This window comes from Thunnus maccoyii, chromosome 1 (assembly GCF_910596095.1).
Source record: "Thunnus maccoyii chromosome 1, fThuMac1.1, whole genome shotgun sequence".
Classification (NCBI taxonomy): Eukaryota; Metazoa; Chordata; class Actinopteri; order Scombriformes; family Scombridae; genus Thunnus; species Thunnus maccoyii.
This window is the reverse complement of record NC_056533.1, coordinates 24,688,615-24,714,087: the sequence shown is the minus strand read 5'-3', so window position 1 is coordinate 24,714,087 and position 25,473 is coordinate 24,688,615. Positions and strand designations below refer to the sequence as shown.

Here is a 25,473-nt window from a genome sequence, read left to right as displayed (position 1 = left end):
GCGTAGAGTGACTTACTTTTTTCAGATTTTATTTAGATTTGTGGAAAGTTTAAGGTACAATCAGCTATCTTGATAAGCAGCCTACAAAGCTGTTAATGTGATAAGAGTCTGGAGAGCCAGTGTGAGCAGAAGGGCCAGTGTGCTGAGTGAATGGACGGCACCGGCATCAGTGGGGTAACCGTAGCTCGTCCTACAGGAGTTCTCCACCTCATTATGTGGAATAGGAACATCATCTGGACTCTTGCTTCTCAGATTGTCACGGACCTGACATGCAAAGATAAAACTGTCAGGCACCAGACAGGAAGGCACTGTGACGGTTGTGTGTTCACACACAGGATGCACCTGCTTCCAAAGCATGAGCCCCCCTCCTTTATATCATTTTGATTTTATGACTCTATTATAGAAATCTAAATCTCTCCTTTACAGCTTTACACTGTTTCTTAGTATTTTTTTTTTTTTCCCTCTGGTTTTCAACACATCACAAATATCCACACATGAATGGACAGAGGAGAACATATAAGAACAACAATATAAGAACTATGTTAATACGACATTTTTCCTTACATTTTCACCATGCTGCTTTTCATGCTGCATTTGTCATTATTTGTTCCAATTGGCACTGTAATCAAGGATGTTCAGAAAATAATCACTGGATAACCTTTTATACTTTGATAACCTTTGATAAGAAAACATCTGATCATCATGATTACTCAGCAAGATCTTTAATTATAGGGTTATAAAGGTTATAAGGAGTGTCTGATGGACATTTATGCAATGGGCATAAATGGATTATGTAATGAACACCACTATCACTGAAAAGAGAAGCTTGGTGACACTGATTGCTGGAGTGTTGCGTTATGAGTGTTTCCGTTTAACCAAAGATGGTATGATTTTTATGCAAATTTTATGTGTCAGTGGGGTTCAAAGAGTTTTTTAAAACCAGTATGGTCACAATCGGTGCAGCAGATACTAAGGTATCCTAAGTTTTAGTCCCTGATAAGGTGAACCCCATAAAGCACAAACACACCCACACACACCTCCGCTCAACCCTGCAGCTGTACGCTGCATATCAGAGTTATTGTAATTATCAGTTTCCCACTAAATAGAGTTCACTTTAACATCTACATGGTAATTACAACCGGGAAACTTTTCTTTTTTCTTCTCTAATATATCCAACTCGGCACTTAATAGGACTATGCTTGAAAATCAAATAAATATGTGTGCCAAAATAACCATGATGTCTTCAAGGACTTGACAAAGCTCCTTAAGTTCCACTGAGGACATTATATAACTGTTTAGAGAGTCTTGCTTCCCGTAACTGGTAAACAGATCCTCATGTGTAAAATACCTGGAGTTCCCCTCCAAGGACAAGTCAGGACATAAAGTGCACGGTGCGGCACGCACATGCAAACAGAAAAGCTGGATGTTTCATATCAGAAACACACACACACAGGAATCAAGGTTGTCTGTGTTTGTGTGTGTTCATCCCTCACCTTTTCAGCCTCACTCAGTACACGGAGCAAGTTGTCTCCCAGAGCAGCTTTGACCTCCTCATCAGTCCATCCTCTTCTCAGTAGTTCAGCCACCAGTTTAGGCACCTTGGACACATCCTCCAGGCCCTCTGGTACTCTGAGAGGATGACATGCAGGAAGAACCATTTTACTTTCCAGTAGTTATGCTTAACTATCATGTCAAGCCTCTTATTGTCAATTTATTTTTCTCTCTTACTTTTTCACTCCCACTCTCCAGTGTTGTGACTTTCCCAGCAGTTTATGTTCATAAAGAATTTCTATATTATATTAAGTATTTATGCAATGATCAATGTTATTGTAAAGTTGGAGGAAAACATTGTTATTAAGAGTTTAACACTCAAAAACGTATGTATGTGTGTGAGTTATCAGCGCTGAGGGAGTGTGATGCTGATATTATAAACATCCCTGAAGCTGTAAAGTCAAGAAAATATATTTGATTCAAATATTCAAATATTTTGATCATCAAATAATCGTTTTTTGTTGTTTTTTTTTTTTTCAGGAAAACGGCAAACATTTGCTGATTGTGGCTTCTCAAATGTGAGGCTCTCATGTGTCATGCATGATAGTAAACTTTATATCTTTGGGTTATGGACTGTTGAACTGACAAAACAAAGATACTTGAAGACATCACATTGGGCTCTAAGAAATTAGAACAGGAAAACTTGAAAATACTTGAAAATAATCATTAGTTGCAGCTCTAAATAACCCAACTACTGTCATCACATTTTAAATGTTGCTAAAATCTTATTGGTGCAAAGATAAGGAAGGACAAAAACACAAATGAATGAATGAAATGACCAAAACCTCATTCCTCATAGTAAAATGCTTATTGAGAAAATAGGTTTTAGTGCCTTTAGTTTTACACTTACCTTGTAACCCCATCATAGTCTCCACCAAAGCCGATGATGCCCGCCCCAGCTACTTTCTTTATATGGTCGAAGTGATCTAGAATAAAAGTAGCAAACATGAGGATAAAGTTGATGGACACTTGGGGGTTTTAGAGAGAATGATAAATGCTAATATTTAACCAGGTTTACAGTTGTGTTCATGGTCAGAACAGTAATTTACCAGCAACATCTGAGAGTTTAGCGGTCTCGCTGCAGGTCACGTAGTCATTGTAGAAGTTGACCATCACAATGCCTTTAGTTTCTTTCTGGAGAGACAGACAGGATGTTATGTAACAGTGAAATGCTTACTGGCCTGGAAACTCTGATCTATAGGATGGAACGTGATGCATGACATGAACTGGGTCAAGAGATGCACAAGAGTACGGTAGGTCACTGACCTTCCTGTCACCTGTTACACCTGAGCTGCTTTATCTGTTATTTTACAACTGTCTTCTTGTTTACGGTTTTATTGCCTGTAACTGGGAAATGTCTATTATGGGTGCTTAATTGGACACAAGGTACTGATTTGCAACCACTTTCAACCTTTTGATGCTGTAAAGACCATTTATGGGTGTGCTATCTGAAGTAACAAGCAGCAAAGACAGTATGTGTTTTCAAAGTTCTTCAGTGCTTCAGTAGGTCGGCCACTTTACTGAAGTCAGTCCATCTATTGTTTGTTGATACTTTCTGCTTTTTTATTTTCAAATGACATTCAATATACCTCTTTCATCAGCCTTGTTATTTCCCTGCTGTTTCTTTCAACTTTTTCCCCAATTGCCTACACAGCACAAACAGACTCACTCACCACTCTTCTGAGAACCTCATCAGGAACATTCCTCTTGTTTGGACAGACACTGTAAGCAGACGAGTGGCTGAAGATGACCGGAGCTTTGGACATGTCCAGCGCCTGGTTCATCACTTCTACAGTCACATGAGCCAGGTCGATCAGCATCCCCAGACGGTTCATTTCCAGAATTAGTTGCTGTAGTTGCAAAAGTTAGCTGCACTATGATTGTTGTTATGATCGATTTAAATTTCTTTATGATACCAAATACAACAGTTTATCCCCTTTATGTAATTATAGCAAGTAAAAGGGAGAGATCTGTGTGCCAGACTGAGATGTGGTATCTTATCATCACATTTGAGATGTTATGTTGGTATTGAAGAACAAGACTGACTTTGTCAATTATGTGAGTTAAATGAAGAAGAAGATGAAATGCATTATTGCCCTTTGTATTATAATTATAGAAGGAGATCAAAACTAAAACTAAATACTATTACTTTCTTATGGAAGAGGTTGAAATTATTATTATAACACTTTTTTGCTCTGTGTGAGTATTTGTAAAAAAAAAAAAAAAAAATCTATTTCTATCTTTTGTAAGCCGTATTTACATATACGTATGTATTTCCCATATTTACAAATCATTTAAAGAAATATGTCGTTATTTTAAAGTCTTGTTTGGGAAAAGGCCACATTTTAATAGTGACAGTAAAGACATTTTCATTTGAACACATCTTGGAAATAATGTTAGCCAATGCCTGTAATAAACAACACTGTGTGAAGGTGAATAAAATGTCCTCTTACATGGACATTGGAACGACCAGCATATAAGTATAAATTTTAAGACACTTATCTTTCACTTATTACCCTTTGAAATTATAATGTGCCCATTCCTGCCTGTAGACTGACCTTGCCAAATGGGGATAGGCCGTTGTGTTCAGATGGCTCTGATCCAGTGTCCACAAGCCAGTTATCTGCCCTGACAAGACAAATCACTGATACCATGTAAAAGCCAAACCGACCAGTAGAGCAAGAAATAGCCAGGGATCACATTTCTAGCCAGGAAACGATATTTCAGTGTCTTTTTGAGATTATTTTCCAGTAAATTTAAAAAGTCACATACTGTAAAAGTGAAATTATTACATAATATGCGTTAGGTACATAAGATGTATTCATTAGGAAGGCAAAACAATACATAAACACATGATCAGAGGTTTCAGTGAGAAGTTTTTCAGTTTTTTAGGTGTAGGACACAAAGTTTCTTACTTCAGCAACTTAAAGTTACAATAAATCTAGCCAGCAACGGTTCTACTGCCCAGTAACTGTGTGAACCAGGGCTTGAGCAATTTCAGCTGCAAACTGGCTCTTCTATAAAACCTGATACTTCCATTAGGAGAGCCCAACAGAGCTGCAGAAATCCCCCTTACTTTCCACAGCCCAACTTAAACTGACCGTGAAGTCCAGTGGTGTTACACAATTCAGATGTGGCTGGGCTTACAGAAGGCTGAGGTGATTAACAGACAAAGTAAAGCTTCTTGTTTATTCTTCCTCTTTTTGTCTCCAGATCCTTTCTGAGGCTGTCTTCAGTGTGTTGTAGCTCTCCCATTTGTTTTAACTTTAACCCTATACTCTCACTCATATAACATATGAGAAAAGTAAAAATACTTTTATTCATTCTTACACTTCACATTTGTGAGGCTTGTATGACTGTTGATCTCATGTGTGTGTATTTTTCATTGTGTGTTTGGTGGCGTAAATCTTCTGTGTTTTCAGCTCTTACCAGGGTGTGTTGCAGGAGTGTGTGAGTGTGAGGTAGCGGACCCCCAGCTGGTACATGGTGCGCAGGGTGCCCAGGCTGCTGTCGATGGAGTGACCCCCCTCCACCCCGATCAAACTGGCTGTCTTGTTAAGTCTGAAGGCCCTTGTGATTTCTGTGCAATGCAGAGACATGAAAGATTGCAGCTGATGCACTGTACATTTTGATGGTCTTTGAGAATACTAATACAGCTGTAAATCTCACCTTGGCTACTGGTGGCAAACATGAATGTCTCTGGGTATTTGTCACACATCCTGTGGATTACATCTATCTGCTCCAGTGTTTGTCTGACAGCATCTTTGTACTGAGTTGCACACGGAACATAGGCTGACCAGAACTGAAAGAGGAACAAAGTTACTGTTATCAGCACCACCTGTTTATAATGAGTATCACCTCCCTTTTTTAATGATTTGCTGATATTATTTATATGAGCGGGATTGAGAGATACAGTATCTGTTTTACAATAGAGATTTGGCCAAAAGTTCAGAAAGGGCTGTAGTGACATTAAAGATTTTACACCTGAAAGTGTGGTTGCTATTAAAAACAGGGGACAACATTTCATAAGTGGTGGGCAGAAAATTTACCGAGTTTAACAGTTAATATGTATGAATGACAGTGGTGAGCGTGTGATTCAACACCAAAATAAAACAGAGTTGAATGTTAGACAGTGCTAAGCCTACAGACAAAGTAATGGGACCATAATCTTCGTAATGAAGGAACATGTCACCTAGTGCAACAGTGTGGCTCATTAATGTGTTTTTGGACAACAATGGAGGTCTATCGCCCAGATGAGGCGATACATCAGGCTGTGGATACAACCACAATACTTGTAAGTATGATCAATTCATTGTTGGTTTGGCTCTGCACATGAGATTTGATGACAGTAAGATAAATATAGAAAATCACCAGCCATATCCTTTTATACAGATCTCTGATTCTCTGATCTCTATCTGATCCACTTAAGGTCAGTATTGGGGCTGAAGCTGATCTGGCGGTTTGGATGGGTGCTGGGTGATCTGTAACCATAATAATAATAATTTGGGTTTACAAGCTTAGTTGTTGCAGGTCAGTAAAAGCTGGAGACGTGTGTATAGAAAACGATGTCATCTGCATACAAATTAAACTTTGCTCGCTGATTGTTCCTCCCAATTTTGTTTATTAACATGGAGGATAAAGAGGTGCTAATGTAAAACGTTGTGATACACCTTTTTTGTGATCCCTTTCTTTAGCACCTTGGAGCTGTTCAGTACTACACAGCTCTGTAGCTTAGATTTCAAGAAGTCAGCTTCTTCTCTGATAAAAGCAGTTTCATTAAGAGAGATACTTGAAAGGCACAAGTGCTTTTTAAGTGTTTAAAAATGTTATAAAAGGAAAATTGTGTACTAGCTTATGTGAAGCAACTTTGAAGATAGGATGTGAGGCCCTTCAGATTATGAATAACCTTTTGATCTTGACGGGATATTTCCCTTTGTTTTTCCAGTTCCCAGTGCATTGTGTTCTGTTATATACCTGTGCTCCCAGCCGCCCCTCCTTCATCTTAGGGATGTTGGTGTGTGTTGTTTCAAGTTTGTTAAGATCCACTTTGTTGAGCTGGTTGTTGAATTGCTCTCGAAGTTGCCAAGGTAGGTCATTATGGCTAAAAGGGCAGAGAGTAAAAGTCACTCACCAGGCCTTCCCCCAAACTTTCATCATGAACTGGGTTTCAGCAGCGTGAAGAAAAACTGCTTGTTTGGCTGGATCAGCGCTTGAAATTGCTTCCAGATGTGAGCTTTTGTTACAGAATGTTGCTGCCACACATAAGACAAACAGCAGATCACTTAAGTAAAACCGTCATTTTTTTTCTTAAAGCAAAAGATGTTTTCACAGAGTGTGTGTAGTGTCACTTACCCATCGATGAGTGGTGTCTCAGACATAAGCCTCAGGGCTCTGGTCAGGTACGGGTCTTCAGCCGAGGTGACGACACAAGACGTGACCCACAGTGTCCAATACACAGCTGAGATAACCTTGGACAGCATTTCTTAATCTTTCACAGGCTGTTGAAGGCGATTCTCTTCTTTCTTTTTGTCTCCCTAAATGTTCTTCCCTGTTGGTCAAATAGCAACTAAAGATTGCACTGCTAGACTTTTTTTAACTTTTGAGGACTCCTACTTTCACTGCTGGAACAGGTTTCTCTCTGATTTTCCAATCTTTCAGTTTTTAGTTTGTATTTCTGTAATTTCCTTTCAGATTCTCACTCCGGTTTTCTGTCTTCTCTGTTAGATTATGCCTTCGAATATCAACTCAGCCCGTTGCTCCTCCTCTGTCTTGGGGCTGTTTCTCATCAATGTCAGCAGCCATAAATCCAGCACTTAAACATTCTTACAATCTCTGTCATTGTTGGTTAATGTTTAATGCATCTTTGATTGCCCTTGTAACAACACAACATATACCTGTACAAGAATATCTCTCAGTTTTACTGTAGGGGAGAACAGGGTAACATGAGCCACTTTTTACATTTGATGATTTTACTGCAAAATAAAAGTGTATTTGTTTCAAATAATAGTTACTATATGCACCTCAGGTTGTTGTGTATCCATGGAAATTAAAACAAGTTATCTAATTATTATGGTTTTAGAACAATGACCCATCAAAAAAGAGTTAGTCCTATGGCACAACTTGCCCCAAGAAAGGGTTAAAATGAACACGGGGATGGGATAAATTAAGCGCTCTAGGCATAAATAGTGCCACCATTAAATACTGACATAAAAATGACACAAAGTCAAACAATTTTGAGGTAATTTGAACTTTATTAATGCCATCAATTTAAAAAAAGAAAAAAACTCATACTTTTAAATAAAATGATATATTTGTGTCCTGTTGTTCAACACGTTACCTAAACATTTTCAGTAAAGATTAAACTGTGATCTTTGTGTGTTAGTTACAGAAAGAATGCGTGTATAAATATGCCTCTGTGTATACAGACAGGTGACAAATGAATGGAAAAACTGGTACAGGTCTGAATGCTTGACCCCTACAGTGAGGGGATCCAGTGGCTCTGTTATGCTGTGGGGGGCATTTTGCTGGCATGGTTTGGGTCCACTTGTCCCCTTAGAGGGAAGGGTCACTGCAAATCAATAAATTGTTTTGTAGCTTGCACTGACATAATGTAATAATGTCCAAGGCCTATCTATTTTAATTAAGATACAAGACTTTAGTAACATGATGAATTCACTTGGAATGACAAAAATCTTTTTTTTTTCTGCTCTGTTTTTCTTACCACTCCCCCCATGGGCTTGAGTCCAAGATGGATTCAGCAATGTGAACTGTACCTCCTTAGTTTCTATTAAATAAATACTTTTGTTTATAGCTACGTAGATGCAGTGTGGCTCATTTTACTCACTGGCTTGACTTACCCTGTTCTCACCTACATGTGTCATCATGTAATCATGTCCATAGTGACGAAGAAAGACTGGGGGTTTTACAACTTTTATATGCGCACTATAGTTCCTCTTATGAACTCACACAAGCTTGAATTAAGAAATTGCGCATAACCTCTGGCCGGGATGGGGAAGTTGGAAAATATTGAGAAATGGACTTATTCTTATCCTTCAACCTAGATTAGATGGTATTTATACACAACAGTTGCTTAATATGGATAAATGTTATCATAATAACCACTGCACTCAGGCTACTCATCCCCTCCATTTTCCTAACATGCTGCACAGTCATCCCTACTAAGTGTCCCTTCTTTTCTATCTTAAGTTACTTCACATGTTCCTTTTCTTTGTCACCATGATGTTGATGTTCATGATTTCGATGAGCGAGGTTATTATTCATATTTTTCTCCTCAACCTCTCCCTCACCCATCACAACCCCATGTTTACGATAAACAACAAACCACTGGATTCTCTGGAATCCCTCATCTATCACATCTTTAGGGAGGACCTCCATATGACCTCAATTTTATCAATCAATTTTTAAGTGACAAAAAGTCATCTCAGGGCACTTTTCACATAGAGCAGGTCTAAACCATACTCTTTAATTTACAGAGACCCAACAATTCCCCCATGAGCAAGCACTTGGCAACAGCTGTAAAGAAAAACTCCCCTGTAATGGGTAGAAACCTCAAGCAGAACTCGGCTCTTGGTGGGCGGCCATCTGCCTTGACCGGTTGGGTTGAGAGAGAAAGAAAGAGGGGGGAGGGAGAGGGGAAGGCGGAAGGGGAGGGGGAGGAGGGAGTGGGACAGAATATCAACGATCATAACAATAACAATAACAGCAGCAATAGCAACAGCTGGTCAAGTCTGTTTGCACTATTAAAGGCTGCAAATCAATTAGTGTAATCTAGTCTTTCCTCATCTGAAGCATCTGATTCAGCTGCATTTTGCTGGAAGATGCCCTTTCTACTTGTACTTTATTGTACTTTTAAGATTTCTAGATTTCAAGATTTAGTGTAATGTATTTTCTTGTGTATTTGAATATACAGAAAACGAAATGCTGTTCCTCCCAGCCCACAGCAGTGCAACAACAGAAAGGATAAAGATATACTGTATAACTAAAAATTCCCTTTAAAAAAATGATAAAAACAGAAGAGAGAAAAGTACATGTCTCAGTTTGATGTTGACAGCTCTTGCATGTCAAACAGTGACCAGTACTCATGGGGAAGTCATATAACACATTTTTCTGTCCAAAGAACATTAAGCAACATGATTGCGGAAACTGCTGGTTTGTGTGGGTTAGCCTAGCTTGCACTCCTTGCACGTCCTTGTTCTGTATTGTGCATGTTCTTAAACCATTACTGACATGAAGACTGAGGCAATGATTCAGCCGACTTCACCCAGAAAAGTAATACTCACAATGACAAACAATGTAATTCTGAATGCAAGTTTCGTGAGAAATGTTGTAGACTATGGTTAAAGTTAGTTGAAGGTTGGGTTTTTTGGGACAAATATCCAGTCATACAGAACATATCTCAAATGGGCAAATTAAACACATTCCTAAACAGATAATTTCTTTAAAAGTTATCAGTAACCTACAAGTTACTAAATTCATTTCAAGTGCTGCCCAGTGTTGGGATGTTCTGTTCGGACAGATTGAAAGGTCGAAATTGTATATAATGTCATGTTTATTATGTGGCTAATTACTACAAACAAGTTCTTGTTCACCAGATTAAAGGCAGGCACATATGTCTTGATTCAGTCATGGTTATCATCTGTTCTTCACATTCAAATATTCTCTTCAGCATACTGAATTCCTACAATGAGCTCATTCAGAATATCTAATGATCTCGCACACCGCGATGCTGGATCCTGCACACTGCTGCAACGACCCTCTGGAGAGGCTTGTTCTGTCTCCACCTGCAGGAGACTGCATGGAGGTTGGAATTGGCTCATCAACAGCATTCATTATGAGTTGTGTTTCTGTCCTCTGAGGGAAATGTTTAGCTCTTCAGCAGCTAAATGCTCCCCTGTGTTCATCAACTAGTCTTCAGTTTATGTTGGCCAGGAGTTGTATATTCAAAACATTTCATCTGAAAACATCTGCCTGCCGTGACTTGAAATAATCCTGATGAGAAAAGTGAGTCTGAACCCAAGTAGTTGTTTCAAACCCAAAACAATGAGCTGTAAACATGTTTATGGGAAGAAAATAATAGCAGCTACAACAGTTGCTCCACTTGGAGAAAATGATTATGATAATTATAATGATTACCGTAAATCTATCAGTTAATCTACTGTACACACACACGGTGACTAAACTATGGAGACAGCTGATAAAGTGGCCCAAATTAGCTGGTTTTACCCTTACAGACAGGGTTAAGAACTCAGAACTGCTGACTGCTGTCCAAGGAATCTTAGACACAAAACAGACAGACACTTGTATTATCAAGAAAAAGTCAGTCTTATCTATAGCAGTCAGAGTTTTAAAACTGTATAAACACTCAAGCATTTGAGGCAAAGTCAAAGTTCAAGAGCACACATTCAACAAAGATGCCTGTTCTAAGTGTGATGTTGTCTTTGTGTATTGTAACCAATCTACGTAACCATAATGTGAAACATTTTCAGTCAGTTCCTCCTATATATAATTTTGTCTGGGGCATTTCAAAATATATTGACACAATTTTCACAACTTTTCTTTTAGGTTGTCTCTGCCACTCTGGCTTTTTTGAAACGTGATCTTCGACCAGTATTGCAAGAAACACCCACTGTCTGATGCTCAGTTGAGGTATTTTGTATTTCCTTTTTTAGCTGATATGAAGCCTGTGTGGTCATCAGTCACAAAGAGACAGAGTAGGGAGGCAGTAAGGTACAGGCAGAGCAACAGGAAGGTAAACACAGGAAAGGAAAACGAGACAAGCAAAGCAGCTAAGAAATTTAGACAAAGACCAAGAAATACGGACATATATTTCAAGACCAGATATGGCCAGGTTGGATGTCATAGAGATGTTTCATGGTATTGATTTTCCTGGACACCTGCACACACAGGATTCTTTGCAGCTTGCTCTCAAGTTCCCTTTTCAAGACACGGATATCCTCATTGTCTCCTATCCAAAGTCGGGTAAGAAGATGAGACGATAAAATGGACACACTGCCATCATGTAAACTGCAGTGTCTTCAAGCAATTTACATGATGGCAGATAACTTTGAATGTCTAGGCTTTAAACTTTTTAAAGATCCCCTCCAGACATGTTTTAAGATGTATATAAAAAAAATTCTACTTTGAATAATAATATTTGTCTGACATGTTTTTTCCACACAAAATATGTTCAATTATCTTGTTAAAATCCTTAAAATAACATTTATTTTTTCTCCCTCATGAAAAATCCAGAATTGATGAATATGCAAATATTTTTAATTTAAGTTTAACTGCTGGACACAAGATGTCTCCTACTTCACTGTGAAGTCAATTCTCAGTTTATGTGCACTGGAGGTTTCAAGTTCCCATATAACACTTGTGTAAGTTGACGATTGATTGATACGCTGCTTTATCGTCTATTTTACTTTAAACAGGACTATAATTTACAAAATGAACATCATGCTATATTGAAGAAGACTTGAAACTAATGACTGAGACCATAAACTCATCAGGAAAATGTTTACTGAGGTAATAAATCAAGTCAGAAGTAGGGTAATTTTCCAGCTTGGTCATACTCAGATTTTTGCTGAGCACAGAACAGCTTTTTTGTGTCAAACTCTGCACAGTGAAGTTCAAACATCGAACTGAAGTAACAATAAGCAGAACACATTTTCGACAGGAGGGGGACTTACAGACTGTATAATTAATGAAAGTCAGTTCCCAGATGTTTCTCTCTTTTCTCTAAACAGGCACCACATGGATGCAGGAAGTAATAAGTCTAATATTGAGCAGAGGGGACCCACACTTGTCCCAAACTGTCCCAAACTGGGCTCGGGCTCCTTGGCTGGAGCAACATTATTGTGCTGCGGTACTGGGGGCCTCATCTACCACACCTCGGGTCATCACCACACACCTGCCTCATCACCTGCTGGGCCCCGCCCTCCAGGGCTCCAAAGCTAAGGTCAAATTTACATGTTTTACAACTATTTGTGCTGCAGCGTGGTTCTCAGTACAGTACAGACATTCTGACACTGTTGCTCCTCATCATCTCACAGGTCATTTACGTGAGCAGAAACCCCAAAGATGTGGCAGTGTCTTTTTACCACTTCCATAAAATGGCCAATTTCCTCCCGGACCCTGGCTCGTTTTCAGAGTTTTTAAATCAATTCCTAGAAGGCACATGTGAGTTGATGTCAGGACAATATATTTTATTATATTGTGAATTGTGTATAAATATGTTGACTTCAGCTCTGCAGCCAACAGTGTAATTTTATTAAATGTATTTGTTGCATCTATTTGTTGCAGTGAACTATGGCTCCTGGTTTGACCATGTTAAAGGCTGGACTGGTCAGTTAGCAACTATGAAAAATCTGCTTCATATACCTTACGAAGAGATGTCATTGGTAAAGGAGAATTCATCCATCATTCTTGTCACCCAGAGTGTCCATAAACTTACACAAACATACACTATAAGATGTAAGATATAAGAATATAAAGATATTCATTTATCTTGTTCCCCAATCACCAGGGCTGGGGCAGGTCTTTACAAGAAAGTGGGAATTTATGGTGTAAAAATGTTCTTTTTTTATAATTATCCTGCTTATTTTCCTGCTTTCCACCATGACATTTTGCTTACAATCTCTAACTAACCAACATATATACCTTGATGTATAAGATAGTATATGCTATCCTAAGACACGAGACTCATGTACACAAGACACACACACATACACACACTTCACATTAATTCTCTATCATACATTCTCCACTGCAGTCCCCCCTTACCTTCCCAGCCATGTCACAAGTTCTTTTTTCAGTCTTATAGGGCATCATAAATGCATTTCCATACCTTATTGGATTGCTTTGTTTTATTATTATCTTCAGACAATGTCTTTTTTATGGTCAAATAATATCTCATCATTTTTTCAAATCTGTAAAGTAGGGGCCTCTGTTTTTTCCAATGTTTTAAAATGAGCTATTTATAATAACACATTTTAACTATTTGTTTAACTATTTATCATTAACCAGGAATGCATCAGTGTATAACTGGGTGGATCAGGACAGGAAATGATTATTAGAAGAATGGCTTTTTCATATTTGAAATTATATTCAAAAAAACATTATGTTGCCTAAAATGGTAGTAGGTCGCAGGCTACTAGGCCATCTTCAAGGTTAAACAAGGACAAACCATTTATATAAATAAAATAGTCTTACAACACATCATAGTATGATTTGGATAATTTAACCTGGTTAAATGATATTAAACCTGAAGATTGCTATTCTCAAGACTCACAAAGCCATCTTCAAAATCTAACAACTACAACAAAGTACAAAAAGTTTGGATAAATGACATGGCCTCACAGCAACTATCTAATCCCACACACAGGTTCTAGTGGAAGCTATTAGCACCACTAACTGATATCATTGTAATGTTATACAGGAATGAATAATCATAACTTCAAAAGCAGATTATTTTAACCTACATTATCTCAAATCAATGACTATTTTAATGCACAACTCAGAAGGTGATTTTTGCTCCTCCACACTTAAAAGGGCCATTTTATTTGAGGACTAGACGTTACTTCCCCTTAGAGTAAACCTGCAGCTCTCGTTTACCCTGTATGAGAGAATGAGAGAATAATCACAATAATGAAAACAAAGCGCAGAGAAGCCGGATGAGAGATCAGTACACGGAGTGATGCATCATCATATTTACTAATAATTCTTTCCGATGTCTGTCTTACACTGAAACTAAAGGAAATTAGTCTGCGGAAGTCTAAACGAGTTACCCACACCGCTGGACATTTGACTGTTTGTCAGTTCAGACACTTTGACGCATTAAGAAAAAACTCCGCCCTGTCTGTCTGTCTGTCTCTCTCTCGCCACGGGTTGGACTGAACCAACTCAAAGGTGGTCCGAAAACGTTAGATTTGTTTATTACTTGTTTTTGTCAGTTGCTGAAAATAGAAAAATTATCATTGATATAGGTTGCTTAAATATAATCACCTCCCTCTAACTGAATAATGGGGATGCGTTTGCTCCACTTGCTCCATTGCGCAGGCGCCTAGCAATATGCTGTTTCCTTTCAATTTGTGCTGGCTTCTTTAAAATGGAGATCTTTATTCCATTTATCATACAACTTTTGCAGTGAGTAATGTTTAGATTGTTCCTTCAGCTGCATGTTACATATTCTGCCAATTAACTGTTTTGTTTTTTTCTCTTTAAAAGAGAACATCTTCAAAGGGTCTTGGCTCCAAATCAATTGAAATTTTCAATTATCCAGTTTTTTAGCTTTTAATATCTAATAATAATCTAATTCTTGATATGTCGATGTGAATTTATTCTGAAGTTCTGTAAATGATTGAACCCTATTATGCATAGTTATATCTGATAAATGTTTAATTCCCTTTGTACTCAAAGTGCCCCAGATGAGCTCCACATTTTGGATTTTTATTGATGGATTATTCCAAATCTGTGTATTTCTAGGGATACTAAATTTCACTCCTGTTTTTTTTTTCAGTTTCTTTCCATGATTTTAATGTGTTATTTATGACAAAGTTAGATACTTTTATATTGTTTTTTTGTAAACAGAGATGTAAATAGGTTGTGATCTTTATAAAATATCTGAGGAATAATTACAGTTCTAAATTTGGAAATTTAAGACCTCCCTCTGTTCTTACATTTTGAAGAAAAGTTCTACCCAGCCGATATGCTTTATTATTATGCCTCACAGATGTTTTATATAGATCACAACATATTTACATCTCTATTCATAAAACACAAAACAAAAATGTCTAACTTCGTTATAAATAGTACATTAAAATCATGGAACAAAATTGTATCCTTAGGATCACACAGATTTGGAATAAACAATCAATAAAAATCCAACAAAATGTGGAGCTCAAGTGGGGCACTTGGAGTACACGGGGAATTAAACATTTATCAGATATAACTATGCATAATAGGGTTCAATTGTCTGAAGAAAATTATAAAACAAAGTAATCCAATAAGGTCTGGAAGTACATTTATGACGCCCTGTGAGACTTAAAAAACTGCTAGCGTCATGGCTGGGAAAGGAAGGAGGGACTCTGGTAGAGAACATACAACAGAGAATTTATGTGAGGTGTGTGTGTATGTGTGTGTGTGCAGCCTAGGACGTAATTGTTACAATTACTGCAGACACTAAAGTGTTACAATCCAAATTTGCATTTTATTTTCTTATTTCTTCATGTTTTTTTCAGTTATTTTATTATTATTGTCTTCTTCCTTCCCCAGGATCTTCATGGTGCCATAAAGAAGGTAAGTTCTTTCCTCCAGTGCTCCCTGGTGGAGGATGAGGTGAACAACTGTGTGAAACACTGCAGCTTCAGCAGCATGAAAGACAACAAGATGGTCAATTACACCCTCATTGAAGAAAAGATAATGGACCATAGCAAGGGCACCTTCATGAGGAAAGGTAGGGCTCTGTTTGGTCATATGCATATAAATTAATTTCCACTTTTGTTCCATTCAGTTCCCCACACACTATGTACCATACAGTGTCTTTTGACCAACATTGTAAACAATATGTACACAAATGTAGACAAAATATTAGCCAATAAGATTGGAACCTACTGTCACTCCAAAACATTTCTAACACATCTTTTTTATACGGTGGTTCCCAATATAAGGGACGAGATGCTTTAGGGGGTGTCAAGATGAATCTGAGGGGTCACAAGAGGTTTGAAATGATGCAATAATTCTGTTACACATATTTTTCATGTTTAATACTGGATACAATTTTGGATACTTGGACACTTTCTTGTTAAATACAGGATCCGTCCAGATCTCTAAAAATCCTTCCAATAACATAAACCAAGAAAGAAATATGACTCTTTGATTGATCTGCTCACTGTTCGCGGCCACATTAAGGTCACAAGTGGGCACAATTACATTTTAAGGTGTTATGAAAGAAATATATTGGGAACCACTGATTTAATGTACAAAATCATGACTAAACGTTGAAACCACTAAATGAAGTTTTTAAAGCTTTCTGATGGCATCAGAAAGTATTGATAAATTAAAAGGTTTCTTCTCCTATAATGTCTGGAAACACAGTCGTAAAACAGGCCTATACTTTGAATCATGATCAGTTTAGAAGCAAAATAATATTTATTTATATATAAAAATTTTTAAAAAAAAAATCTCCCTCTCACCCCCCTCCCATGGGGGGGGGGGGGGGGGTGAGAGGGAGACAGCTTGTTGTACTTCCTGGGTATCCCTTTCATCCTCACACCTTTCTGTAGCTCTGAGAGTTGACTAACTTCTCTCCGTGTTGCCTTGATCTTGGCCTCCAGCCTCCTTCTCCATGGAGGGTAATGTTCTTTGTGGCTCATGGTGTTCATCTTGTAGCCAAGCATCTCTAGGATCACTGTTGCTGTGGTGTATATCAGCTGATTGGTCTCAGTTACGGTCCTAGTAGGGATAGTACGTAGCGCTGCATTCACATCTTCTAGCAGACTTTCAGGGGGTACTTTGTCACTTCGCCTTGGTAATCGGCTACGGGGGTGCTAGGTGTCCAGCTTAGTTATGATATTCTTAGGTCAGTTGCCCTTGTGTTACATGTACATCTACCTGCAGTAACCAAGGAAGCCACTGATAATTAAAACATGTAAGAGTAAAGTTACTATGAAAAAAGGACAGAGGCATTGCTGCAATTTCAAGCTTTTTGTTTTACTTGAAAACCATCACCAGGGTCAGGGAGAGGTGTCTGGAAATAACAGCTAACAAGTGAGTAAGCTGATTGCTCAGTTACATCAACTAGGCTGATGATGTCACAGGTCTATGCTGCTTGTAGACAACATCACCACATTTCAGCCAATGCCCTCAACATCATGTAAACAACGTCCTTCAAAGCTTTTAGGCCTCTGTTTATGGAAGTATTATATCTCAAAATAGCAAATGCTTCATTAAGAAGAAGGATGTCCCAGTATATTTACATGATGTTGAGATCACTGGGTGTTGTTAACAAGTGTTGATGTTGGGTTTGCTCCAAAACCTGTCCATCATAAATGATATATTACAAACTAATAAGCAGGCATCCATGTTTGTTTGGTTTTCAGGCACTTCAGTATTATTAAGTGGCAAGCTGGATATATCAGAGCTTTCAGAAAAATATGGGCTTCCCAGTCACAATTTACGTTGACACAATGGAAGTTGATGTGAATGTTAATTTAGTTGGAAACTCATCTATTATAACCTATTGTTTTTTGGCACGTCTACATGCTCCGGATGATGGTTTCAAATTAAAACCAAGAACTTGCAGCTGCAGCAATGCCTTTTTAAAAATGACTCATTTAGCCTTTATCTAATATCAACCTTTCTTTCCTTTACTCCCTATTCCCTTCCTCCAATACAGGTAAGGTTGGCGACTGGACAAATCATTTCACAGAGGAGCAGAATCAATATTTCGAAAGCGTCTTCAAGTCCAAGATGCAGGGCTGCACTTTAGAGTTTGTGTGGGAAGAGCGAGATAAAGAGAAGACACACGGCTAATGAACAAATCCCACTGAAGATTGACCACAGAACTGTGAAAAGCTTTGTGTCGTCAGAAATAATTTTTCCCCCTGTGAGATGGATACCAAGTGGATGGTTTTCTCCAAGTCGTAGTTTAAAGGATATTATCTGCTTGAATCATACTAACATGCAATAAAAATTACATAAAACTGCAGAGTTACAAGGGATGACACTTTATGACAATGCATTGCTCAGTATACTTAAATTACTCTTTTTGCCGCCTTGCTTTCATTTAAACACACATATTAGGTGTTCCTAATATTTTCCCCCACTTCATATATGTTAATGGAGTGGACAAAATATTAGCAACACCATTCAGTATAATGCACCAGTACACCACCACCACCCATTTCGACCTCAATAATAAACATAAAATAGAATTATCACCTTTCTGACAATGTCAACAAAAACTGAAAATGTATAAGCTTCGTAAATGTAGAATTTATGGCAGAGCTGTTGTATTGGATTACATTAGATTGTACAGGTGTACCTAATGAAGTGGCTGGTGAGTGTGTGTCTGTGAATGTGTCCCTTGTGATGATGCATTCAATGTTTCAATGTGATAAATGTATGAATAGATCTCAGAAAAACTGAATCCTCTTATGGTTGACCATGAAGAGCCCAAATCATGTGTTTCCTTGGTACTGAACAAGTGGCACTTAAGATTGCTAATGTGCGGGACAAGCAAAGAAACTGTCAGTTATGTAACTGCCACAACAATGAGGAGAGGGGGGAAGGACAGGCCAAAGGTTTTGATATAAAGCTCTTCGTCCAAAGGGCTGTGTCATCCTTGCTCATCACTTCACAGACCCAAAGAAAGGTGTTGTTCTGCCTCCAGTTTCCATGCACTGTAGTGTTTTGATTGAATTCTGTCGAGTGTGTTCATATGTGTGTATGTGTGTGTAAGAGTGGCCATATGGTACAGAGTGTACAGAACACACTGTGCTCTGTGACTGCAAGGATGAACTGATAACTGGTGGAAAGGTGCCTGTCTAGTAAAGCTTGATATGAGCATTAATCCACAGAGACTCATAGCTGACAGTTGATTTCCCACTCTGTATCCCACTATAAATATGATGTGTAGCATTGAAATGTCCCAGATTGTTCCAGATATTCAGCTATTTGTTGTCAACATTCCTATAATCTAAAATAATTTATATGTGGTTTTAGCTGGGTGAAGAAATAGATTACACTGGAAATTATCATCAAATACCATGCTTGTTTAATTTGTCTGTCAGTTGTTGTTGAAACACTTCCTAGATTCAATCCCTTCTGAATTCCATCTGGACAACTGTTTTGTCGTAGTTAAAGCATAAGGCTGGTGATTTTCTATATTTTTCTTATTGTCAACGAATCTCATGTGCGGAGCCAAGCCAACAATAAATTGATCTACTTACAATATTTATATTTATATATATTATTGTATGTGTATTTAATGTCTGATATATCATATTCCTCTGTGCTGTAGACCTGTGTTGTTGTCCAAAAACTATTAAAAACACCTCAATGAGCCACACCGTTTTGTTTATCCTATTTCACAAATTCAGTGTTGTAAGATGTTATGTGTAACCTCCAAGATATACTTACTATATATTCTGTTCAAAGAGGCATTAAGGAATTTCTGTTTAGAAAAAAGATAGTGTAATTATTTAAAGAGTGTATTTATGTCTGTTGTTGTTGTCAGTCAAAAGGCTTGTTGAATTCTGCTTTGTCAAAAAAATGACAATGAATGACGCATCAGTTATATTTAACAGTATCATGTGAAAGAGGAAAGAGGAACTAAAATAGAGGAAATGCCCCACCATAATATGTGACTTAATGGTTATATTCTGGAGGATGTGTTTTAGTTGACCTTTTGACAACAGTCAACTCAGTCATATCGCATCAAACAAAAAGAGCAACTACTGTACACTGACAGTGTCAAGCAGACTAATATAAACAGCTTAACCAAAACCTTTTACATCAATACTACAGTAAAATGTTTCATTGAGGCCAAGCTGACAGTTTGGTTGTTAAAATCAAGAGGTGGATTTAAGATTAGCAGTCAACATAGGACAACTACTGTACCTAAATAGCTACGAGCAGTTTTATCCTTGTGTTAAACGTTTCACCATAGTATGCCCGAGACACACTCCATCCAAACCTACCTCTGAATAATTCTCTGCAAAGACTTAATGAAAACTAACAATTAACTAATATATGATGGAAAACTTTGTTAGTTGAGCTGAATTGTAACTAAACTTTTGTGCAAATGCAAGTTAACACTCCTGCTTAGATCAGCAGGAAGCAAAGTAAGCAAAGCCTGCAAAGTGATCTGTGGTTTCTGCACTTGACACTCTACATCCTTGACATCTACATCTTGAAAATGTTAAAAAATGTCTTATACTGTTAGAGTTCTTAGGATTGTGATGTGCAATGCAAACAAAAATGATCCAATAGTTTGCTGATGTGATGGCCAAAGAGGTCTCAGGACTTTTTCTGCCTTTTTCGCTTGTTGCCTTTAGGCCCCTTTGCATTTTGGCTCTTGCCCTTTTTTGCCTTCTGGCCTTTTTTGACTCCTTTAAATCCTAGAGAGAGTTTTCTCCTTTTAAACGTTTGCACTCAAGTTTTGTATTTTGCTTTTTACAATTTGTAATACTCATTTTGAGTGTTGAATTGGCAAAAGATGTTAGGGTCAGGGCATTGAAGCAGCCCTTTAAAACCAGGAGAGTACCCTCAACTGACAGAGTGGGCCTCCTCCAGAGATGGCCTGTTAAAGGGTCATCTTGGAGTACTTTCAAACCTCTAGCACCTATTTGCACCCACATACTTTTGCTGTAATCTGGCTGTCAGGCATTCCTGTGTAATGTCTATGATGCACATGTGACTGTAAGCTAGTGAAGCTCACTTCAACTTTACCTGTTAGAGTGAGCGTTTAACTTTAAGGGTCAGATCACTCAAATTATCAAAGAGTTTTCTCGTTTACCCTTTGTGGTTTCCAGCCATGCAGAAACATTTGGTTTGATTTCTACAGGTTTAGATATTGTTGTCTCTGTTGTCCTCTCCACATGACTGACTTTACACTTCACACACCTGCCCTGGAACCTCCCTCATTTCCCTATTCAGACAATTGTTACACATAGGGTCTCCCTCTGGTGAGACGTTCCGCTGTGCGCAGCAGATCAGAGCCTCGTTACCCGCACCTCTTGGCTCGGGCCTCTGCTGTTGCCAGCAGTGGGTCTGTGCCCCTCAGGATGGCACTGATAAATGCTCGCTCCATTGTGAATAAGTCCTTTATACTGAATGATTTTTTCATCTCAAAAGGCTTGGATATTCTGTTTCTGACTGAGACTTGGCAGAGGAGCTTGGAATATACCTCCCCCCAATCGAACTGTGCCCGCCGAACTGTACTTTCATCAGCACTCCCAGGACCTCCGTCCAGGGTGGAGGACCTGCCGTGGTTTTCAGAAAACGCTTTCAAAGTCAGATGGTTAGCACTGGGGCTTTCTCCTCGTTTGAACTGCAGATGACCAAAGTTGGTTGTTTAAATCTGTTTTACTGTATTTTAATATACCGACCCCTCTGGGTTATAATATTTCTTTTATGTCTGAATTCAGTGATTTTTTATCCTCTATCATTAGGTTGGACAGAGTTTTTATGGTTGGTGATTTTAATATTCACGTAGATTACATTTATTGTAGCTTTGCTGCTGATTTTCTTAATGTCACTGAGTCTTTTGATTTTATTCAACATGTGTCTGGTCCCACATGTATTAGGAGTCATACCCTGGACATGGTTTTTACGCTTGGTTTAAATATTGATTGTATTTGCTCTGAAGAGCTGCATGTTACTGACCATGAATGTGTTCTGTTCAACTTGTCTTTTAATTTAGATTCTCTGCCCAGTAAATGTGTAAAGTGCTTTTGTATCTTAAATCACCTCTCAGTTAAGAAGTTTTCTGCAGCTTTTGACCCAAGTGCAGTGTGTTGTCTTCTCACACTGATGTTACTCGTCTGGTGCACTCCTTTAACACACATTGCTCCACCATTTTGGATAAAGTGGATCCTAGCAAAATGAGACTTGTTCCCTCTGTCAATTCATCCCCCTGGTTAAATGAAAATATTTGTTGTTTCTGGTGTAAATATTGGAGTGTAGAGCGACTGTGGAGATCCACCAGGCTCCATGTGCACTGTCTCCATCACAAAGACCTTTTAAATGAGTTTAACAACATGGTTAAAAATGTGAGGGCTTCCTACTTTGCCAACCTAATGCCTTCAATAAATGCAACCTTATAGTCCTGATTGATATAATCAACAACATCGTCACTCCTGCACCTCCTGATGTGCCTGCAGGATTGCAGAAACTTTTTCTCTTTCTTTGTGGAGAAGATTAGAGATGTCAGGGCTAGCATCATCCCCTCCTCTGCCTGCTTTTATGCCAATCCAACTCTACTGTCAATTTTGGACTGCTTCTCTCCTATTTTACCTGCAAGACTTCACTTATCTGGTGGGCAGTACTTCCTCCAGCCCTGCTGATATTTTACCAACATCCATACTTAAAAATGTACTTGGGTCTATTAGTCCATGCCTGGTCTCTATTATAAATAGCTCCCTGCAATCAGGCTGTGTTCCAGCCTATTTAAAACATACAGTTGTTCAGCCTCTTCTGAAAAATACTAACCTTGACCCATCCCTTCCCAAAAACTACAGGCCTATATCCAAGCTGCCTTTTATCTCAAAAGTTTTAGAAAAAGTTGTTGCCAAACAGCTGACAACTGTCTTGACTGCACACAATTCCAGGATAAATTCCAGGAAAATAGATAAATTCCAGGAGCCTTCCAGTGAAACAGCTCTTCTCAGAGTTTCCAATGACATAATGATGTCTGCTGATGTGAGTGAGTGCTCTGTTTTGGAGCACCCTGGACTGGTTCTCCTCCTGTCTCTCCGATAGGAGTTTTTCTGTTGCTTGGTGCGTACATGTCTGAAGCTGCTGCTCTTTCCTGTGGTGTGCCGCAGGGTTCTGTCTTGGGTACTATACTATTTGCTCTGTATATGCTTCCCTTGAGTCATATTATTAGCAAATTTAAAGGCATCTCTTATCACTGTTACACTGATGATATTCAGATATTCGGTATGTCTCTTTTAAGCCTGATGAGACTGACAAACTATCCGTTTTGCACAATAGTCTGACTGCTATAAAGGACTGGATGGTTTCTTTCATTTAAGAATCATTGCCACACTCAGGTCTATTGTATCACAACCTGAGCTAGGGATGATTATTCACACTTTTATATCATCCTGGCTGGACTACTGCAATTCCCTTTTCACCTGCCTCAGCAAGTCGTCCCTGGACCGTCTGCAAATGGTCCAGAATGCTGCTGCGAGGCTGTTGACCAGGCCCAGCAGGACGACTCACAGCTCACCCATCTTATCATCTTTACATTGGCTTCCCATCAGGTTTAGGATTCATTTTAAGGTTCCTGTTTTCACATATGGAGCCCTGCATGATCAAGCACCTGTGTACATCTCTGACCCGCTCCATCCTTATATCACCAGTAGGTCACTCAGGTCTTCTGACCAGGGTTTACTGGTGGACCCTCGCGCTCAACAAAAACAAAAGGTGGTCGTGCCTTTGAAGTGGTGGCTCCGACATTGCTGACTCCAACACTCTATTGACGCCTTTAAAAAGCAGCTCAAGATTCATTTATTAAAACTGGCCTTCATCTCGCCTCATACCATCTAGTGTTTGTATTTTGTGTGTTTTTAAGGTATGTTGTTGCTTGTGTTTTATTGTTTATTTCTTACTATTTTATGGTTTTATTTCTTTAGCATTTTTACTCTTGTGAAGCACTTTGTGACCATGCTCTGTGAAAGGTGCTATATTAAATAAACTTTACTTACTCTCAGATTTCTGCTGTCACTCCATTAGAGTGGAGAACAATGTAAAACAATATGCAAAATGTGTGCTCTGTGGATTATCTGGAGTAAAAGGGACACTGTTTCTGGAAAGAGATGTTGCTATTGAATCATTTTAAATATCGGATTTTAATGTTGAAAGAACACAAACAACAAGCAACTGCTGTATTAAAGACTGAAATTAAATTAAATTAAAACAATACTCTCTGCACAGCTACACCAGACAGAAATGACTAAGAAAATGTGCTTTCTTGTTATTTGGGTGAACCAATTAATGACTTGTGTACTCCATTGGCTGAATGTGTTCAGTGGCTGCCTGTTGGGTAAGAAAAATACATTAACTAATCTAAAAAATCTGTTCTATTCTTTGAGAAATGGTCAACATGATGCATGAAGTACATCTGAACATCTCTTTTCAAGACAAGAAGAAATAGTGAAAAAAAAGTTGCATAACCCTTTATCTTGTGACACAGGGAGGATTCAACTATGAGCAAATTATTTGAACAGTCTAATTTAAGGAGCTCTAGTCTGTGTGTGTGTGTGTGTGTGTGTGTGTGTATGTCTATGTGTCTACTTTTGTTTGCTTCTATTGCAGCAAAAATGTGCTACCAATGGCTTACATAAAGAGCCAGTAAGCTTATTTTGGATTTTACGATTGTATGTATTTGTGTTCTTCATGTTTGCATGCAGGAATCAGTGTGAGAGCTTGTGTATTTGCTCATGTGTTCCTGTACTCACTTGTGTTTGTACATTTGAATAGGAATGTCATTTGGGGTCCAGGTATCATCGGATAATTCATTTGTAATTCAAAAACCAAAAAACGGTAAATATGTTATTTGTTTCAAAACAAAAAACAAAAAAATCGTTTTTGGTGTCAGAATCAAATAACGAAAAACCAATCAAACCCGGCCCGTATTTGATTTTTGCTGATTGGTTTTATCGTTATTCCTTTTTGGATTGAATATTGACATCAAGCCAATTCGTTTTTGCGTTTGAAACCAAAAACAGAAGTCACATGTTTTTTTTCTTTTTTCATTTTAAACCAAAAACGAAAAATGAAATCACGTGATCTATTCCTTTTTTGTTTCCCAACGAAAATCCAGAAAACCAAATTCAAAAGACTGTGCGATTTTGGTTTAGAAATCAAGTATTTTTGTCAGTTTTGTACGGTAGTGGAAATGGCTACATTAGCCTACCCATGATCCTCAGCGATCGTTGCTATGGTAAGCCGCTTCCGCTATCGTACAGAACTGACAAAAATACTTGATTTCTAAACCAAAATTGCATGGTCTTTTGAATTTGGTTTTCTGGATTTTCGTTGGGAAACAAAAAAGGAATAGATCAGGTGCTTTTGTTTTTTGTTTTTCGTTTCAAATGAAAAAAGGAAAAAACCATGTGACTTCCGTTTTTGGTTTCAAACGCAAAAACAAGTTGGCTTGATGTCCGCAGACCTGTG

General features: G+C 38.3%; 2 protein-coding genes across 2 annotated transcripts; one reads left to right on the top strand and one right to left on the bottom strand.

Annotated features, from left to right (window-relative positions):
- Window positions 1-12: 12 nt before the first annotated feature.
- Window positions 13-7,281, bottom strand: dpep1 (dipeptidase 1). The gene is made up of 10 exons (XM_042413374.1): window positions 6,904-7,281; window positions 6,526-6,652; window positions 5,221-5,353; window positions 4,981-5,131; window positions 4,110-4,179; window positions 3,225-3,401; window positions 2,601-2,685; window positions 2,402-2,477; window positions 1,494-1,629; window positions 13-264 (listed from the first exon to the last, which is right to left on the bottom strand). Exons 1-10 carry the CDS (start codon window positions 7,029-7,031, stop codon window positions 82-84), a joined length of 1,266 nt encoding a protein of 421 aa, XP_042269308.1. The 5' UTR covers window positions 7,032-7,281; the 3' UTR covers window positions 13-81.
- Window positions 7,282-11,335: 4,054 nt separating this feature from the next.
- sult5a1 (sulfotransferase family 5A, member 1) lies at window positions 11,336-18,511 on the top strand. Its single transcript, XM_042416188.1, has 6 exons — window positions 11,336-11,550; window positions 12,318-12,529; window positions 12,624-12,750; window positions 12,874-12,971; window positions 15,844-16,024; window positions 17,966-18,511. The coding sequence occupies exons 1-6, from the start codon at window positions 11,412-11,414 to the stop codon at window positions 18,100-18,102; spliced, it is 894 nt and encodes a 297-aa protein (XP_042272122.1). The 5' UTR covers window positions 11,336-11,411; the 3' UTR covers window positions 18,103-18,511.
- The last annotated feature ends 6,962 nt before the right edge of the window (window positions 18,512-25,473 follow it).

Excerpts from the sequence above, each read along its gene's own strand:
- dpep1 (XM_042413374.1), bottom strand. The coding sequence starts at position 7,031 with ATGCTGTCCAAGGTTATCTCAGCTGTGTATTGGACACTGTGGGTCACG. Across the intron at positions 2,686-3,224 it reads ATGAGGTTCTCAGAAGAGTG|AAAGAAACTAAAGGCATTGT; the intron begins GTGAGTGAGTCT and ends CTGTCTCTCCAG. Across the intron at positions 265-1,493 it reads TACTGAGTGAGGCTGAAAAG|GTCCGTGACAATCTGAGAAG; the intron begins GTGAGGGATGAA and ends TTTGCATGTCAG.
- sult5a1 (XM_042416188.1), top strand. The coding sequence starts at position 11,412 with ATGGCCAGGTTGGATGTCATAGAGATGTTTCATGGTATTGATTTTCCT. Across the intron at positions 11,551-12,317 it reads TGTCTCCTATCCAAAGTCGG|GCACCACATGGATGCAGGAA; the intron begins GTAAGAAGATGA and ends TTCTCTAAACAG. Across the intron at positions 16,025-17,965 it reads GGGCACCTTCATGAGGAAAG|GTAAGGTTGGCGACTGGACA; the intron begins GTAGGGCTCTGT and ends CCTCCAATACAG.